This window comes from Peromyscus eremicus, chromosome 2 (assembly GCF_949786415.1).
Source record: "Peromyscus eremicus chromosome 2, PerEre_H2_v1, whole genome shotgun sequence".
Classification (NCBI taxonomy): Eukaryota; Metazoa; Chordata; class Mammalia; order Rodentia; family Cricetidae; genus Peromyscus; species Peromyscus eremicus.
Window position 1 is genome coordinate 79,626,845 of NC_081417.1, and position 18,066 is coordinate 79,644,910.

The 18,066-nt window shown below is 47.2% G+C and overlaps 1 protein-coding gene across 6 annotated transcripts; it reads right to left on the reverse strand.

Annotated features, from left to right (window-relative positions):
- Positions 1-2,982: 2,982 nt before the first annotated feature.
- Positions 2,983-17,587, reverse strand: Wdr31 (WD repeat domain 31). Of its 6 annotated transcripts, none has more exons than XM_059254429.1 (10): positions 17,248-17,587; positions 16,688-16,817; positions 15,499-15,573; positions 14,086-14,230; positions 13,882-13,982; positions 12,564-12,631; positions 11,129-11,270; positions 9,509-9,671; positions 6,853-7,011; positions 5,997-6,495 (listed from the first exon to the last, which is right to left on the reverse strand). In XM_059254429.1, exons 1-10 carry the CDS (start codon positions 17,556-17,558, stop codon positions 6,458-6,460), a joined length of 1,332 nt encoding a protein of 443 aa, XP_059110412.1. In that variant the 5' UTR covers positions 17,559-17,587; the 3' UTR covers positions 5,997-6,457. The 6 variants fall into 6 exon arrangements, with proteins under 6 accessions (XP_059110414.1, XP_059110412.1, XP_059110411.1 ...); XM_059254428.1 differs by having other exon boundaries at positions 5,998-6,384; XM_059254431.1 differs by lacking the exons at positions 5,997-6,495; positions 6,853-7,011 and adding an exon at positions 2,983-3,219 and having other exon boundaries at positions 17,248-17,586.
- Between the last annotated feature and the right edge of the window lie 479 nt (positions 17,588-18,066).

The window sequence follows — 18,066 nt, forward strand, 5'->3', positions numbered from 1 at the left end:
CTCCCTCAGTATCGCCAGAACCTAGCTCTTCTCACTTCTACTGTAAACTTCTCCAGCTCCGGCACTTCCGTCCCACCCCAGCTTCTCGTTGCCCTATAACCCTGCTAGTTCAGCCATGCTCTTCTTTCTTTGTCCCGCTCTCTTGGATCTCTTCTCTGTCTTCCTTTCTCACTCTCCCCTTCTCTCTGTTCTTTCCCGGTCCAATCTGCTGGCCATTTTCAGTCTACTACTTTCTCTCTGTGCTCTGGACTCTTCCAGATGCCTCTGGCTGTTCTCTCCCTCACATCGACAATAAAAACCTTCCACTTAACCATAACGTAAGCAGTCACATTATCAGTTTAGGCACTGCCCCCCGCCCCCAGTCTTGGAAGATATTCTACAGTTTATTATTAATACTGGCATCAGAAGAATAAACAACACAACAGTATATGAAGCTTTGGCATCAAATTTAATGAAAAAAATCTTAATGTTTCAGAGCAGGGGATTTGGGGATTAAAGATAGGGTTTTAGGCTGCTGATCTTGTTATTTTCTTTTACATGTAGACTGTGTCAGTTGAACGAAATTAAAAACACTGATACAGCTCTATCTTCTAGCCCTTTCTGACCTCAGGCTGATCCAGATTATCAAGCCGTTTAGACCAGCTAATATGAATGCTAATTGTCAGAGCTGAGGCTGGGACCCAGGGCCTCAAATTTCCCTCCCTTCCCAGAGGACAGGGGATCTGAGGTCTTGGGCACACCATGTTCTCTTTCAGTGCTCATGGGGTGTGTGTGTGTGTGTGTGTGTGTGCGCGTGTGTGTGTGTGTGTGTGTGTGTGTGTGTGTGTGTGTGTGTGCAGAACATAAGATCCAGCTGATGATGGAGAGTAAAATGGTAGCTGCTGAAATGGTGGCTGCTATTCTAGATACTCAGGACCTAGGGGGCGGATGGCCTATGTCACCCTTTTGGAACAGGAGTATGTCTGTCTACCTTATGCTGGTTTTGACGTTGTGTTTTGGATGTAGAGCACTTACTTTGATTTAACAGGCTGATAAATGGGACTTTGGACTTTACAACTGGTGCCGAAACAAAGTAGGACTTTTGGGATGGACTTTGCAACAAGTTTAGATTTGGGGGATGGAGTATTTTCCATTGTGAGGGGGCAGATAGGGATGGGATGCTATGTAACATGAATCTTAAAAACTCTTATCAATAAAAACAAACCTGGAGCCAGATATTGGGGTGAACGCTGAAAGATCAGAGAGACAGAATAGGCTACAGCTAACCTTACCTGGCCAATTCCTCAGCTGATCCTGTTTCCTCAGACTGGAAGCCTCTGAGTCCTCATCCAAATGGATCTCAGCTGAACTGATGCTCAAAAGCCTAAAAGCTTAACAAAACTCTAGTTCCTGGTCCTCACGCCTTTTATACCTTTCTGCTTCCTGCCATCACTTCCTGGAATTAAAGGTGTGAGTCACCATGCCTGGCTGTTTCCAGTGTGGCTTTGAACTCACAGAGATCCAGATGGATCTCTGCCGTCAGAATGCTAGGATTAAAGGTGTGTGTGTGCCACCATTTTCTGGCCTCTGTATCTAGTGGCTGTTCTGTTCTCTGACCCCAGACAAGTTTATTGGGGTGCACAATATATTGGGGAACACAATGCTATGTTTTAAATATAGCTTGTCCGCTCCCAGACTTTGCTATTTGCTTGTGACGGTGCTGAAGGTGGAGATGCCGTTATGAGGGGATTAGATCATTAAGAGGAGTAATGCTTCCTGTGGATTGCAGATTCATCGAGGAGACTGTGTGCTGTCACGGAGCAGTCCCAGCTGCCTTTCCTCTCTCCGCTGTGCACAGAAGCCGCAGAAGACCCTCACCAGAAGCCTGCACCATTATCTTGAAATTCTTAGCCTGTAATTCTCCGGTCTCGGGCATGCCGTTACAGAAAGAGTAAGCAGTGGGAAGTCTTTCCCACGGGATTCCCACAGTGTGGAAGTCAAAATGTCAGCGATCCCTATGCCGTGCGTGTGCAGGTTCACGGCTGCACTCTCGGGCCTTCTGGATGCTCAGCTCTCCATGGCCACACACACCCTCCTACTGTTTCCCATCACTGCGGCTTAACTTTTTCGTAAGATACATCCAGGACAGAAAAATGATGAAACTCGGTGAACATAATTGTTGACACTTAGGAACAATGACAGGCACATTCTCCGGGTGAGTGGATTTCCTAACTTGACCCTGATGACACCCTCTCACCATCCTCTCCATTTTTTAGACAAGGACATTAACGCACAGATTAAGCCACCCCTCTGCTATGAAAGCCACACCTTCTGGAAGAGGGAATCAACTCTCCTCAGATCCTCCACGCAGAGCTAGTCATTAACACATCGGAGATGTGTATCCCTCTGTCTCTTTTCTTTATATTTTAAATACAGAAATACATTTCTTAAACTGTTGTGCTGACCCCCGTGTACCATTCGGTAGCCTTCTTTCCACCTCGCCATCTTTCTGTATCGTAAAATCATGCAGGCTGGAAAGTCTTTACTTCAAAAACAAAGGTCCTGAAGGGGTTGAAGAAATGGCTCAGCAGTTAAGAGCACTGGCTGCTCTTCTGGAAGACTGGGGTTCAGGTCCCAGCACCCACACAGCGGCTCACATGGGTAATGCCCAAGGGATCTGACGCCCCCTTCTGGCCTCTGTGGGAACTGCATGAGTGCAGTGCACTTAACAAGTGAACAAAATGTTCATACACTTTCAGTACTATCCTCCCATTCAGCCAGTCTTTTCACTGCAAAATCTCCACCTTTAAAAAAAAATTCCATGTATTTTCTGCCCTGTACATAAAATAAGATGTGTGGCTTGTAACTACCTGAATGTATCATCTATTGCAAAGGTAAGCTTACAAAAGAAAGCTGATATATTCCAGTCACAAAACTAGTCAAGGCAGAAGAGAGCATATGAGCTCAGCTTACACTCAATACCCAGGTAAGCCATGGTCAATATATTTTAAAGATTTTATTTTAGTTTTTTTTTTTTGAGACAAAGTCTCTCTACATAGGCCCAGCTGTACTGGAACTCACCATGTAGACCAGGCTGGCCTTGAACTCACAGAGATCTGCCTGCCAATGCCTCCTGACTGCTGGGATTAAAGGCGTGCACATGACCACAGCCTGGTGAGGTTGGGTTTTTCAATTGTCTGTGTGCAGGACTTAGAACAGACAGGTTGCTGTGTTCCAGATCTGGAAGAGATAACATTGGGATGAACTGGGTGTTGTGTGTGTAATGTTTAGACTTAATGTTACTTATTTCTGTAGGCACAAACACTTCCTACCTGTCCCCAGCCCCTGTGGCCTTCAGGCTGACTCCCACCATAAAACCACTAAAAGCAGAGGGCCTCTCCAGGAAGAACCAGCCTGTGTGTTTAAGACCTGGGCTCGTGTCTGTGCCTACCACATGCTGTTGGGCCTTGGGTGTGCCTCTCTTCTATTGGAGATACTAATTTCCATGCCATCTATCTCGGAGTTATTTTCTTGGAAGGAGCAGGTGAGGTTGTGACCGTGAGAGTGTAAAGTACCAGGCACTGTCTGCACATCGGGCTTTAGTATGAAATTCTGACCTCTTCACAGGAGGGACAAGAGTAGACGGCCAAGCCTCTTGGTTGGTCCAGCCTCTTTCTATTTTTGGCCCCTGGAACTCACTCCTGTGGTGCATTCCCCAGCCTCAGCACTCCTATTTTTATAATGGAGGGTTGCAAAGTTCAGAAGCACCAAGGGTGGGCAAAGGTGAAGAGCCTGGACTCTGACTCTCCTGCTACCTGCTCGAGAGCAGAGTGGTAAAATTCTTTGGGGGAATGTCTGGCAGTATTAACTAAAGCTGGTTACATGGATTACAATAGCCCAGCAAGTGCTCTGCTTCTTACAGAGTGGGCACAATTACATGCATCTGTTCACCGAAAGACCTGTTATGAGAATGTTCTAGGAGCAATGCCAAGTACCGACTCCATGCCCAGATCAGTGTCTCCATGCAATGGACTCCTGCCTAATAATGAGGATGGTGTCCAACTACATGTAAGCACTGTGTCAATGTCACGGACACGCTGAGCAAAAGCATCCCGACCAGTCCATGCTTCTTTCACTGAAGTCTCTCGCAGCATCACAAACCACCAAAAATACAGTCTTGAAGCAAGAGTGCTTTACTATTTCTCATGGATCGTGGGCTGGCTGCTGAGTTCACGTACCAGGCTGTGCTGAGCTGAGGTTGGCTGGGCTTGGAGGCCCACGGTGATGTCATTCATAAGACCTCATTCCTGCAGTGCAGACTCTCCTCCTTGAAGCCCAGACCACCCTCTTTACCTGTCGATGCAGAGGTCTGTGAGGACGAAAGCAGTGCCACACAGCTGGATCCATAGTCTCACTAACACTCCCAGTGATGCTCCCATTTCACAAACGGGAAAACCGAGGCCCAGAGACATGCAGCACTTTGCCCACAGTTTCAAACATAGGAAGGGGAAGGGCTAAGCTTTGATTCTGGGTCTGCCCAACTTCACTTGGAACACAGCAACCTACTGGTTCTAAGTCCTGCACATAACTGCAGCCGGGTTTTGGTTTCTAGAGTATTTTCAGTTTATGAAAATTCAGAGCTTTAAGCTCGGACATTTGAAAATGTCCTCATGGTTACAAAACCTAGTAAAATAATTATATAGTATTTAAGAGGCTCATTTCTCTCTCAGCAACAGTGCGGCCAGGCAGGCGAGTAGCTCCACTCAGGGTGACTTGGGGCCCTGCTTCCTTCTATCTTACAGTCCCATCATTCTGACCTTATCTGGACCAAAGAAGCAGTTAGTAAATGCCCCAACTCGTCTATGGGGATGGGCCTGAGGGGTCATCCTGGACACACCCATCCGCATTCCTTTCAAACTAATTGGGTGAACGTAATGGACATAATTTCCATGCTAGTCCCATGGCACACCTGCCTGGAATGTAGAATTAATGGGCCAACCGAGCCAAAATGTGCCAACTTTAGGGGGACAACTAACAATCTTTGCCATCTGTGAAGTGGGCCCAGGTGGCAGGCATGGAAACCTCATTTGGCCTTGAGCTCACTGTGTAGGTGAGAGTGACCTTGAACTCCTGACTCCCTGCTTTACCTCCCATGTGCTGGCACACAGGCAGGTCCCACCACAGCCGACACTTGTGCCTAATGATGAAACTGCTCTCCAATAATTGCTCTCAAAAGGCCACTCAGAAATAGCCGAGTCCTGCTCCGCCATGCCGAAAGGTTACACTCTCCAAGTAATCCGAGTTCTGCGCTTTGCTGCTAACCCTAGTCTAAGTGAAGACCTTGAATAATCGCCACCCATTTTCCTTGGTGTGTATCTATCCTAATGATAAACATGTTAATAAATATATAAATGCCGGGCGGTGGTGGCGCACGCCTTTAATCCCAGCACTCGGGAGGCAGAGCCAGGCAGATCTCTGTGAGTTCGAGGCCAGCCTGGGCTACCAAGTGAGTCCCAGGAAAGGCGCAAAGCTACACAGAGAAACCCTGTCTCAAAAAAATAAATAAATAAATAAATAAATAAATAAATAAATAAATAAATAAATAAATAAATGTGTTTAGATTTTAAATGTATAATTGACAAGATTCCAAGGGCTTACACACTTTCCTGGAAGGAAAAAAGTTAACTGTCTGGAACATTCTGTTATATGAATGTAGAGGGCAACCTCTAAAATGAAGAGTTCATGACTTCAGCAGCCAGAATCTTGGACACCAAGAGTATCCTAATTAGGGCCTAAAATAACTGCCCCCCCCCCCACAGGGTTTCTCTGTGTTGCTTTGCTCCTTTCCTGGATCTCACTCTGTAGCCCAGGCTGGCCTCGAACTCATAGAGATCCGCCTGGCTCTGTCTCCCGAGTGCTGGGATTAAAGGCGTGCACCACCACCACCCAGCTCTAAACTAACTTTAAAAGGCTCTATAAATGTGAGCATTTCTGTCTTCCTGCTTCTCAGACACAGATAAGGGAATCTGGCATGGAGCACACAGGCAGAGTTCAGGAAGGGCTGGTGTTGGTGCTGAGAATCTACTTAGTCCACGGAGGGTGTTCAATGAAGTAACTTCCTCTTACACCACTCCCTTGTCCTTCCAGAGCTCAAAGATCCATAAATTAGGGAACTGAAAGGCTAAACGATTAGAAAAGAAGACCTGACAACAGATGAAGGGAATGGTAAACGTTTATTATGAAAAGGCATTCAGTCCAGACAAGATTCTGGTGACCCCCTTGCATCTTGCCCTCAGGAACAGCCCCGTGAGGGAGGTATGGCCGCGAGTACCTTATTACATATGAGGTGGAACTTCACTCAGGCCGGACTCTGTGTGCCCTCAAGAACACACTCTCCTCCTGACCCTAGGGACAGCAGGATGGAGAGAGAAAATGGTGGCCAGTCCTGAACCACGGACGGACAGACAGGAGCCAGCAGCTATAAGGCAGTCATTCTCTGGCCAGCCTCAGACCCATCTAAAAGCGAAAAAGGCTCCATTTTCTCTCAAGTTCCAGGCCAAGGACTGACTTGTGGGAGCCACACAGTAATGTAAGCACCTTCACCCTCCTCACTGAAGGGTGTGTAGTGGCCAGGCTCAGTTAATTCCATCCCTCTGTGTCCCGAGTTCTGTGTTCCAGAGCTGACTCCTTTGCCTCTGGCCATCCCCAGGGGTGGGAGGTAGGGAGGATGTGCATGGGTAGTGTTTTTTATATATATAAAACTATTCAAATTACAAATGCATATGTCTTAGCCTTAGTCTCCCAACCCCTCTGCTTCCCGGTACATGGGGCAGGGTTAATGATTCCTGTCATGTGGGGCAGGTGTCCTTGTACCTGTCTGCACGTCCCCTGGGCAGCACAGGCCCAGGAAGGTAGATGGCAGGAGTTCCTGCCGCCTGTTCTGCTCCCCAGGACAAGGCCAGGGCTTTTGCTCTCTTGCTGTAAGAGGCTTTGAGGTGGTTTTCTTTAATCTCACTGTCCGCCATCCACTTCCTCTACGGAACAACACAATCAACCAGCTTCATCTGTCTTGAAACATTTTTCCTTCATGGAGACAGGAAAACATCATGACCCAGCCCATGTTTTCATTCTCACAGAGGCTTGCCACTCTTAAGCCTCCAAGTCATCATCCTGAGCAATAAGGACATTTCTTTTGAAGAGTAGTCCCAAAAGCTCACTAAAAACTCCATTTGGATTTCCTGAGATCATGAACTTTATATTGAGTCCATGTTTCTAAACCTGAATTTTCTTGGGCATGCTGGCTCACACCTATAACTTCAGTAGTTAGGAGACTGAGGCAGGAGGGTTGCTATGAGTTCAAGTCCAGCCTGGGGTACAGAGTGATCCTGGTACAAACAAACAATTTTTCAATCACCGGACTTATGCCAACATCTAACCCTGATACGCCTTCTAAGTGATCCTAAGAAAAGAACACCAGACTTGCACCCTGCTCCCCAAGACCATGTGTAAAAACACAAAGCCACACAGAAAGGAGGGACCATAGTCCATATTGTCCAGTCAATGTCTCTTAACTTCAGAAGGCTGCCACCTCCTGCAGTTCCAGTCCTCGGCTGTGGTCCACTCTTAGTAAGTGAACTCCTCTGTAGAAACTTGCACATAACAAGGAGGTAATATCACCAACAGCCAGGGAGGTCAAGGGTCCTGATCCATCCAGAGACAAGGTGAAAAGGCAAGCTGGAGAAGGAAGAAGAACCAGGTCTACGCTTACTGATGGAAAGTCTCTGAGAAATGCATCATTACACAGTGGTGCCGCTCTGTTGCCTCCTGGAGTGTGCTTATGCGCATGGAGATAGTACAGCCCACTACCACACTTCTCAACTCCTGACATGCTCTGTTATTCCCAGAAACATCATTATACAGTATGGGACTGTATCATGAGAACAAGAAGCTGAGCATGTCCTGTACCATCTCAGCCATGAGAGGGTTCCACATCTCAACAAGGTACAGTACACCTGACTGAGAACCTGGGTCACCTCCATGACTTCTAAAGAGAATGGTACCCAGGCCCAACAGGATGGAGACTACCAAGCAGTATTTCAGACAACTAGGGCCATATTTGAAGGGTAGAGAACAAGACAGGCTGAGTCGGGGAAACAGACAGGGACAGGGATCTGGGCTGCCAGAGAGCGTGTGGTGCAGGTCAGGCTTGGGCTTTGTTGCTTGTTTGGTTGGGGTTTTTTTGTTTTGTTTTGTTTTGTTTTTGGGTTTTGTTGTTGTTGTTTGTTTGTTTGTTTGTTTGTTTGTTTGTTTTCCTGAGACAGGGTTTCTCTGTGTAACCTTGGCCATCCTAGAAGACCAGGTTGGCTTCGAACTCACGGAGATCTGCTTCCTCTGCCTCCTGAGAGCTGGGATTAAAGGCTGGGCTTTGCTTTTAACTGGACCATCCCTCCAGCTGCATCTCTGAGGCAACTTTTCTAGGAATGCCAGGAGCTCATGCAGGGCAGTGGTGCCATCTGCTCAGGTCAGTGCTCCCCACTTTGAGGCATGTGTCATTACATCAGAAGCATCCACCTCCCCTCGCCCACAGATACTACACCTGGGCAGGTGGGAAATCCAGCTCCAGGGCAGGGGATGGCAGGCCTGTCTTCACTATTTAAGTTTGGCTTATGGCCACAGCTGTTTACAGAATGACATTAGAGAGGTCCACTTCTTTTCTCTAGATGGTGGTTCTCTCTCCCTGAGGGGAACGGAGTTGTTGGACAGTGACTATGAGAAGCTTTTGAAGTTCTCTAAATTAACAATTTCCTGTCTCTAGCCAAATCCTATGTCCAGAGTAAAACAGCATACCAGCAGTGCTGTGAATCCAATGCTTATTCACAGCACTTGGCAATCTTCATGGGATAAATGCCCCACCATGACTGAATTCATGTCAGAGGCACTAGGCATCAGAAGTTTAGACCATGGCTCACAAAATGCCCAGGTGTCTACCATTTGACTTGTATGGCTCTACACGCAGAGGACTCTGGGAAGCCATGGTCTACAAGACATGGATTTCCTGGGGTGCTAAGGGGCCTTGACCTCACTGAGATCTCAAACACAGCTTCAGAGTCCCAACAGGGGGAGCCTTTCTGATTCTGTTCTCATTTTATCACAGTCCCAGCAAGAGCTGAGGTTCTAACTGTATCTTTGAAATAAGAACTCAAAAGTAGCATTCTTTTTCCCCTTTCCAGACATTCTGAGCATCACAAGTTAAAATCTGGTGGGGAACTTCAGACGGAAAGAATACAAGAGCCAAACATGTACTCTCTGGAGTCTTAGGATTAACTCTGTACATTATGGTATGTGGGAAGCACGGTGTTGGCTTAGAGCCAGAGGCTTAACAGAAAGACGTGGGTACTTTGGGGTTTCACCTCTTAACTACAAAGGGACTATTCAGTGGCAGGACACAGTGGCTTTGCATATGGTGAGCAATGGGGAAAGTCTCCAGGCTGCACTCAGCTTTGAGAAACACTGAGAGCAGGCTGCTTACCTCCAGTATCTTGGTTCCAAATCTTCACCGTGGAGTCATGTGCTGAGGTAGCAATCATAGGCATCAAGGCCATGGATTTTGGTAGAAAGACACAGGATGCAACTGTCTGGAAATGCCCCTTATATTCACACATTCTGTTTCTTGTCTGCCTTAGGTCCCACAACTGCAAAGAAACGACAGCAGCCAGCTCATTTATATAGATGTTCATATGTCTCTAATACCTATCCTCCCATTCCCCATGACCTATTGATCCCTTCCATTCATGGATTCAGTTGAAGTCCTTATCTCATCCATCACACCCAACCACCCATCCATCCAGCAACTATTGTAGCATCAACCATGTCCCAAACAACACTCTCTGTGGCTGTGGAGGAAGGGCGCTGCCTTTTCCATGACTTGAGAAGTGAGAGCTCACAGTGCTGTGGGATGATGGAACAGTACGGGGTGCCTTGTTCTCCGTGACAACTCGGAGAGCTGCCTCCTGGCATCTGTGTGTCCCATGGGGACCACACAGTAAGGAGCACCTTCTCATGTGTGCATACAGGTGCAGATATTCTGAGCTGATGCCTAGTGCCTCTGACAAGGAAGCGACAGTCCCGTCTGTCCCAGATCTACTGACACAGATCACATCACACCTGGAAGGTGCCATTCAGAGATGAGAGGAAACTGAATGGTGTCCAAAAACTGGGTGGGGTCACAGGAGACCCTGTGATCCATCAGCTTGGACAAGAGATGCTACATCCAAAGCTTGTAACACCCTATTCTACCCCTTCTAAGAGTATGTACTGAGTAAGAGACTCCAACTTGCCGGGCCTCCATTCCCTCAACTGTAAAACAGGCATTGAAACAGCTTGTCTTAGGGATTAAATGAAATGAAACCATGCATGCTTAGCTCAATACCTGACAGGGCATTGACACGTCTGATAACTCAGAAATACAAATCTGATAACTTTGGAAACTAGATGATTCTTTTGTTTTGTTTTGTTTTTTGAGACAAGGTTTCTGTGTGTAACTTTGCACCTTTCCTGGAACTCACTATGTAGCCCAGGCTGGCCTTGAACTCACAGAGATCCACCTGGCTCTGCCTCCTGAGTGCTGGGATTAAAGGCGTGCACCACCACCTCCCGGCTAGATGATTCTTTTAACTGACAACCTGCAATTATGAATCTAGGGATTTTGGAGGGGCCTAAAGAGTGTATCCTGAAATTACTGCAAGGAAGGTGTAGAGCTGGATAAGGGGTGGGGGTGGGGGGCCTGGACCAGTTTCGGAGCTCCACAGTTCCCCTAATGAGCTGCACTTCCTTTGGCACGGCCACATATACAAAGGGCATATACATGGCTCTTCCAGCAGTCCCTCCCTGTCTAGGCTCCACCAGGAGCAAGGACCTCAGCAGGCTGCTCTTTTTCGCCCTTCTCTACTTGAGTCCCATCCTGTTCCTTTTGTCTATTACCAATTCAGACAGACCCAGCTTAACAGATTTCTTAAAGGAAGCCTCTGGAGTGCACAGGGTGATTGACAGTTTGCACTTGAAGCAGGCCAGTGCAGTTGCAGAGCCTATCTGTAGAGCCCGGTGAGGGGAGTGAGACCAGAGCAGCCTGCTCATCAATCTGGGCTCTTACTGTGGCTTCACAGCCTTCGCCCTCAAAGCCGCTGCTGCAGGAGATACACGTGCGTCCGTCCACGCTGACTTCACAGTGGGTCTGAATGTGCTGCTTTGTGGGAAACACATGAGCCATCTGAAGCCCCCGACTATCCCATAATCTGCAAGGAAGTAGAAGCAGAAAGTGACTTTGTAGTAATGGGACGAGAACACACCCAGGATAGCTCACTAACAGGGAAAGATTGACTCTTTCCGGCCAGTCAGAACAGAATGTCCCAATCTAACAAACTCTAAAGCTGACAGGAAATAACCAAATCAATGCCATCTTGATTCTTTCTGTTTTGAAATCAAGTCATATGGATTTAATAATTACACTTATTTATGGGGGGGGCTGCATGTAGCCTGTGTGGGTCCCGGGACTGAACTAAGGCTGTCAGCCTTGGTAGGAGGCACCTTTATCTGCTGAGCCATCTCATCACCCTTTCACGGAGGCTTTAGAACACACATTTTTTTTTTTGTTTGTTTTTTGAGACAGGGTTTCTCTGTGTAGCCCTGGTTGTCCTGGAACTCTGGCCTGGAACTCAGAGATGCACCTGCCTCTGCCTCCTGAGTGCTGGGATCAAACACGTTCACTATCACTGCCCAGCTAGAACACACATCTTAACTGTACAAGTTATCTTGATCCTTTATGACAACTGCTTCCAACAGACAAGGGGCTATTTTTGTGCCTATAACTGAAATTGTTTTAAAAGATACTTTGCTGCTGTTTTGAAGCAGGTCTTGCTGTATAGTCCAGGCTGCCATACTCCTCGGCCTCCTGAGCGCTCAGACTGCAGTCCAGACCCACTGCTACAGCTAACAGATCCTTACAAGAGTGTCGTCACCATTCCAGAACCAGATCCGGGCTGAGGCTGCCCATGCCGGCCTTGGAGTCCAGTGGAGAGTTCTGCGAGCCTCTTATCTCACTGTTTCCTCTCTCATTCCTCCCATTTTATAGTAAAAATCTTTTTGGAGAGCCAGAATTTTGAGGCATGTTCCACAGTTTATGAGTTCCTGACTTTATCTGAACCCCCTGATGTAGAGTCTGACCCTTGTTCCCAGGGAGGCTCTGGCTGAGGGCTAGGTGCCTGGAAACTCCAAGAGTCATGCAGGGCATGATAGCAGGGCCAGGCTGCCTGACGGGGTGGGTGAGCAGGTGAGGCTGAGGTGATCTGGACAGTCTCACACTGGAACCAGCGAGGGCAGCTGCTTCAAACCACGCAGAGCAGGACCTTAGCCTGACCCCATCTTGTGCATTCACTCTGTCCCCATAAGCTCCAGGTCAGAGAGTCCCCAGTGGCAGCCAGGAGGGAAAGGCCCAGCAGCATGGAGAAGCAGAATGGAAGCAGAGGCATGTAAGCACAGGAGCCACAGACCTTCACCAGAAACACCTCCACAGCGGCTCAGTAGCCCACCTGATGGTCTTATCCTCGGAGGACTGGAGTACATACGGCTCTCTGGGGACCCAGCACAGATGGGTGACCTGGAGAAAACAATCAACAAGTCTCCACGTCAGGTCATTCCTCTGCTGAAATTCCGTTACTTGGCCAGCCTCATCCCTTTCCCCTCTCAAGGAATCTGAGCTCGAGAGCTTGCGTTAGCAAGCTGCCTCACAGCTCCCCATCAGTCCTCCTTCACCTGTATCTCCTCGGTGCTCAGGGGCAAGGGTACCAGCAGGCAGGCCTGGTGGTTAATCTTGATGACCTGAACCCCAACTGGCAGTGATGAGCAGGTGGCAGCCAGAGGAGCAGCCCCTGTGCTAAGTGGGGTCCCCCGCACTCTGCTGTAACACCTCAGGGGTTCCTGAGAGTAACGGCAGTCCTGCCCTTGCAGCCTGGTGAACAGGCACGAAACAGGTTCCAGAACAACCCAGGGTAGAAGTGTGCTTTTCTCAGCACAGAATCCTCTGGAATGTGGAGGGCACAGGCCAGCACATCCTACCATCTGCAGCTGACTTCAAAACTAGAACAGGAAACGACTCAACTCTGAGGAACATCTGCCCTGTGCCAAGCACAATGACAGCTATTTTATAGTCTATTTTATCTCATTCAGTCACCCCAAGAATCTTGCCTAGTGACATAACTTCTATTTTATAAATGGAGATATTCAGAATCTGAGATTAAGTAGCACATTACAGCACTCACAATAGTAAGGGATAGCTCTGTGGCTTGAAAGTAGGCCTGGGAGTGGAGATGAGAGGCAGAGTGTTTGCTTAGCATGTTCAAGGCTTAGGGTTCAGTCCCCAGCATGGGAAAAAGAAAAAGAAAAAACCCATACAAACACAAGTGTGGAAGCCAGGTGTGACAGAGCCCCAAGGCTGTGTAAAGTCTACAACAGTCAGCTGTCACAGAGTGAACTACATCAAGCAAAGGGCACACTGATTTCTCTTCATGATGCTACATATTCAGAGGGGCAAGCAGCCATCTTATAGATGTACACATAAGTTGTGGGTTCCTGCAAGACAGGACACCATGTCTTTGTTATATTTCTATTCCTAGCAGTGCCTGGCCTGCCCAAATTATGCTAACAGTACGCTCTGAAGAAATGAATGTGGATACCACTCTTCTCCTGCCTCCCTTCTCTTTACTCCCAGCCACCACCTCTCAACTGAACCCAAGCCCCCGACCCCCATGCTAAATACACTCTATCTACGATGAGCTATGCCCCCGGCAGGCTTCCCTCACTCTGTGCTACTTCCCACCATCCTGTTCTACACCACGTCTGAATATGTACCAGGTTCCTGGAGACAGACGCTCTCTCCACACACCGTCCAGTACCTACATCCCACAGAAGCAGGCTGTTGTCCCGAGAGCCGGTGCACAGCTGTGATGAGTCTTTAAAAACAACGGTGAGAAGACAAAATGGCTGTGAGCTGGGATGTGGACAAGGGTTCTGGGAATGCACCCAGGAGCTGGCAGGTGATCTGCTTCACTTTACCTGGACTCACAGCCAAGCCAGTGACCACCATGGCATGCCCAGACAGTTGCTGCCTGGGCTCGGAAGAGTTCTGCAGGTCCCACATTATGACTGTCTTGTCTCGAGAGGCGCTGAAAAACTGGCTTGATTTGGGAATACAGGCTATCTGCTCACAGGACAAATAAAAACAGAAGTAGCGCAGGTGTACATGCTAGACAGAACTTCAGAATAGCACCTGGCTTTGCCTACTCCTCCCCACACACACACCTTCAACTTGTTTTCCTTTTTCTTTCCTTTCTTTTCTTTTTTCTGTTTTTTGTTTTTTTGTTTGTTTTGGTTTTGGTTTTTTGAAACAGGGTTTCTCTGTATAGCTCTGGCTGTCCTGGAACTCATTATGTAGACCAGGCTAATTTGTTTTTCTTAAGAAAAAAAAAGATTTATTTTTAATTCTCTCTCTCTCTCTCTCTCTCTCTCTCTCTCTCTCTCTCTCTCTCTCTCTGTGTGTGTGTGTGTGTGTGTGTCTGTGTCTGTGTGCGTTTGTATGTGTGTCTGTGTCTGTGTGCATGTGTGTTACAGAAATGACCACTTTAACCATTTTAAGTACACAGCTCAGTGACAGCAAATATATTCACATTGTCGTACAGACTTCAACAATCTCCAATGGAAGCCAAAAGGGGATGTTGTATTCCCTGGAACTTGAGTTACATGTGATTGTAAGCATTACGTGGGTGCTGGGGATTGAACCTAGTTCTTCTGAAACAGCAGCCAATGCTCTTAACTGTGAAGCCATCTCTCCAGCCCCTTTTGTTCCTTTATAAGACTCAATAATAAATAAATAAATAAATAAATAAATAAATAAATAAATAAATAAATAAATAAATAAGACTCAATAAGCTGGTGCATGTCTTTAACCTCAGCACTCAGGAGACAGGGGCAAGCGGATCTCTGTGAGTTTGAGGCTAAGCTGGTTTACAGATCAAGTTCCAGGAAAGCCAGGGTTACACAGATAAACCCTGTCTTGAAAAAAAAAAAGCTGAATAATATCCTACTGTATGTGTCCTGTGGCATGTTTTTCCCACACCTCTGCCAGGTTTTTGGCTAATTCCATTGTTTGGAATTATTCGCTCTGCTCTTCCTGGCATCAAAGGAAGCCTTTGCATTTTTCCTTCAGACTAAATATACAAGCCCTCCAAGCCGAGCAGTGGTGGCGCACACCTTTAATCCCAGCACTTGGGAGGCAGAGCCAGGCGGATCTTTGTGAGTTTGAGCGAGATCCAGGACAAGCACCAAAACTACACGAAGAAACCCTGTCTCGAAAAACCAAAAAACAAACAAACAAGCAAACAAACAAACACCAAGCCCTCCAAGAGCGATAGCTATTGAATTTCTTTATTCACTCCTCAGTTCCCTTCAGAATAAGCATCTGACGGTTACCTTAGTGATTTCCCGCTCATGTCCTCTGAACCTTTTCACCACGTGTCCATTTCTCCAGTTATAGGCCACCGCGGTCTGCAGAGAAATGGGATTGCAGGAGTCACCATCACGCTGGTGCCTGAGAAGGACCTTGAAGAATTTCCTTGCTGAGTGTCTACAGTCCGTTGCTGCAGAGAAGGGAGCAAGTACAGGCTGGCCCCAGTCATCTGACCGATCAGCTCGCTAGTCTTCAAAACAGAGTAGACAGTCTTTGCCCTGCTTACTTCTCAGAGGTGTGAGAAAGGGCCACATAAATAATACAATTTCTTAGATCTAAAATAATATCGACATTAAGACAAGACATTGTTGCCAGGCTGTGGTAGCGCACACTTTTAATTCCAGCACTTGGGAGGCAGAGGCAGGTGGATCTCCATGAGTTTGAGGCCAGCCTGGTCTACATGGTGAGTTCCAGTATACACACAGAGAAACCCTGTCTTGAAAAACAAAACAAGAAAGAGAGAGAGAGAAATCACATTACTAATTAATTATTGATACTCAAGTGTATCTGGTTTGAAGCCATGACATCCAAAGTAAATACATCTTACAAATTTTGAAATACAGTTTGCAAATGAAATTTACGATTCTGGAAGTCTATTGGAAATACGGAATATTATTAGTATTATTCTCTCCAGGAAGAATGAGCAGTGTATTGTTTGTATTGTTGCTGCAGTTACCAGCAGTGACTGCCAAGACAGCTGTTAATGTAAGGACAGAAAGCAGTTCAGTCCAGGGTGACAGCAAGAGGAAAGACCGAAATATAAGAGGGCAGTGTACACCAGCGTGAATCTGGGAAAACAAAACATAAAGCAACCAGAAAATTCTTCTTGCTGACTCCAGGGTTTGAGTATTACTGTTAAGAATGAGGTGGGTGGAATATTAACATCCCCATTTATAAAAGCATGTAGGTGGCCTGGTGAGGTTTTCATTGGATCCTCATGACTGTCTTAGAACATAGCTGTTACTGTTTACCCGTGTATCAGACTGAGACACCAAAGCTCAGAAAATGTAGACTTGCCTACAGTGATAGGAAGTGATAGAGCCGGGGCTCAGACTCCAGCCTCAAACTTGGAGCCAGGCTGTTGCAGGGCAGAAATGCAGTGTTAGACCCTCGGGACATCTTCTCCTTCCTGCAGTGGGCCGGTTTCCTCACCTTGTCTTTTCCTCCAAAGACACAAAGGTCTGAGTTCAGAGCAGCAACCACAGAGACGGTATCCACGTGAGCGGGGCTGTACTCTTGGGAGGCTTTAGTCTGGACTCTCTCTTCTATAAGTCCATCAGGCCTGCAACAGAGAGGATGGAAAATGAGGATCACTGCCTGGGACTGGACAGGGGAGCAGGGGGCAGAAGAATGTGGACAATGATAGCAATTCAGGCCAGGCAGAGGCAGAAAAGAGACCCACTGTCTGTTTGGGAAATGCCCAGAAATAAATGGTGCTGTTTATTTGGGAAACACCCAGGGTTACTGAAATCTGATGAAGGGGAATTCTGAGGCAGGCAAGGAGTCTTTGCTCTCATTAGAGGTGACTCCAAAGATACAGGGCCCTCCAGAGTGTGCAGTGCAGGTACTAGCTGGTGAGGTGACCATTTCTCACCTAAAACAGTACATACACCAAACCAAGCGGAAGGCAAGATCACCAACACTCGCCTTGTCTCCTTAGGAGAGAATTGTGAAGGAGCGCATAGAACTGGGAACCCCAGGATGCCATCTACCTGTATTTGTAAGTGCTGTGTCTGAGTTTGCTCTGCAGTTTCCCCATCACAGCCCAGAGCCAACAGAAAACCCGAGGAAGAGCTGGTTTCAGTTGGTAGCTGAGTGACAGCATCTCTTGAGTCACGGGAGGTGTGTTCCCTGTGGAATGGAGAGAGCGCACACGTGGAATTTCATTAGGTCCAACATTAGTGGTGGGATTAGGCTGATTCTTTCCTTCCTCCTTCCTTCCTTTCTGTGTGTGTGTGGTGCATGTTGTTGTTTTTAAGAGATTAACCATGTATGTTTGATTCTTTTCCTGCTCCTGTTTCATTCTCTTGGGCCTGGAACTGCAGCTGTCAATACAGGTTCAGCAGATAAACAAGTCAAAACTAATGTTCAAAAATATGAAGACTTATGATTATTATTATTATTATTATTATTATTTTGGTTTTTTTTTTTCGAGACAGGGTTTCTCTGTGTAGCTTTGTGCCTTTCCTGGAACTCACTTGGTAGCCCAGGCTGGCCTTGAACTCACAGAGATCCACCTGGCTCTGCCTCCCAAGTGCTGGGATTAAAGGCGTGCGCCACCACCACCCAGCCTACTCAAAGTTATTTTATGTGTGCATGTTTGTGTGTATGTATGTTCATGTGTGCAGGTACATGTGCACATGTATGAATATGTATATGGAGGCCAGAGCATGACACCCCAACCTTAGGCGTCATTCCTCAGGAGATATCTACTTTGCTTTTTGAGACAGGGTCTCTCACTGAGACGTGGGGCTGACTAGGCTAGGCTGGCTGGACAGTGAGCCTCAGAGACCTGCCTATATCCACCTCCC

Bases quoted from the DNA above. Each gene is read 5' to 3' on its own strand.
- Wdr31 (XM_059254428.1), bottom strand. From the start codon at position 17,558: ATGAAACAGGAGCAGGAAAAGAATCAAACATACATGGTTAATCTCTTA. The intron at 13,983-14,085 runs GTAAAGTGAAGC...TTGTTTTTAAAG, and splicing joins TGGCTTGGCTGTGAGTCCAG to ACTCATCACAGCTGTGCACC. The intron at 7,012-9,508 runs GTAAGCAGCCTG...TGTTCCGTAGAG, and splicing joins TTGGAACCAAGATACTGGAG to GAAGTGGATGGCGGACAGTG.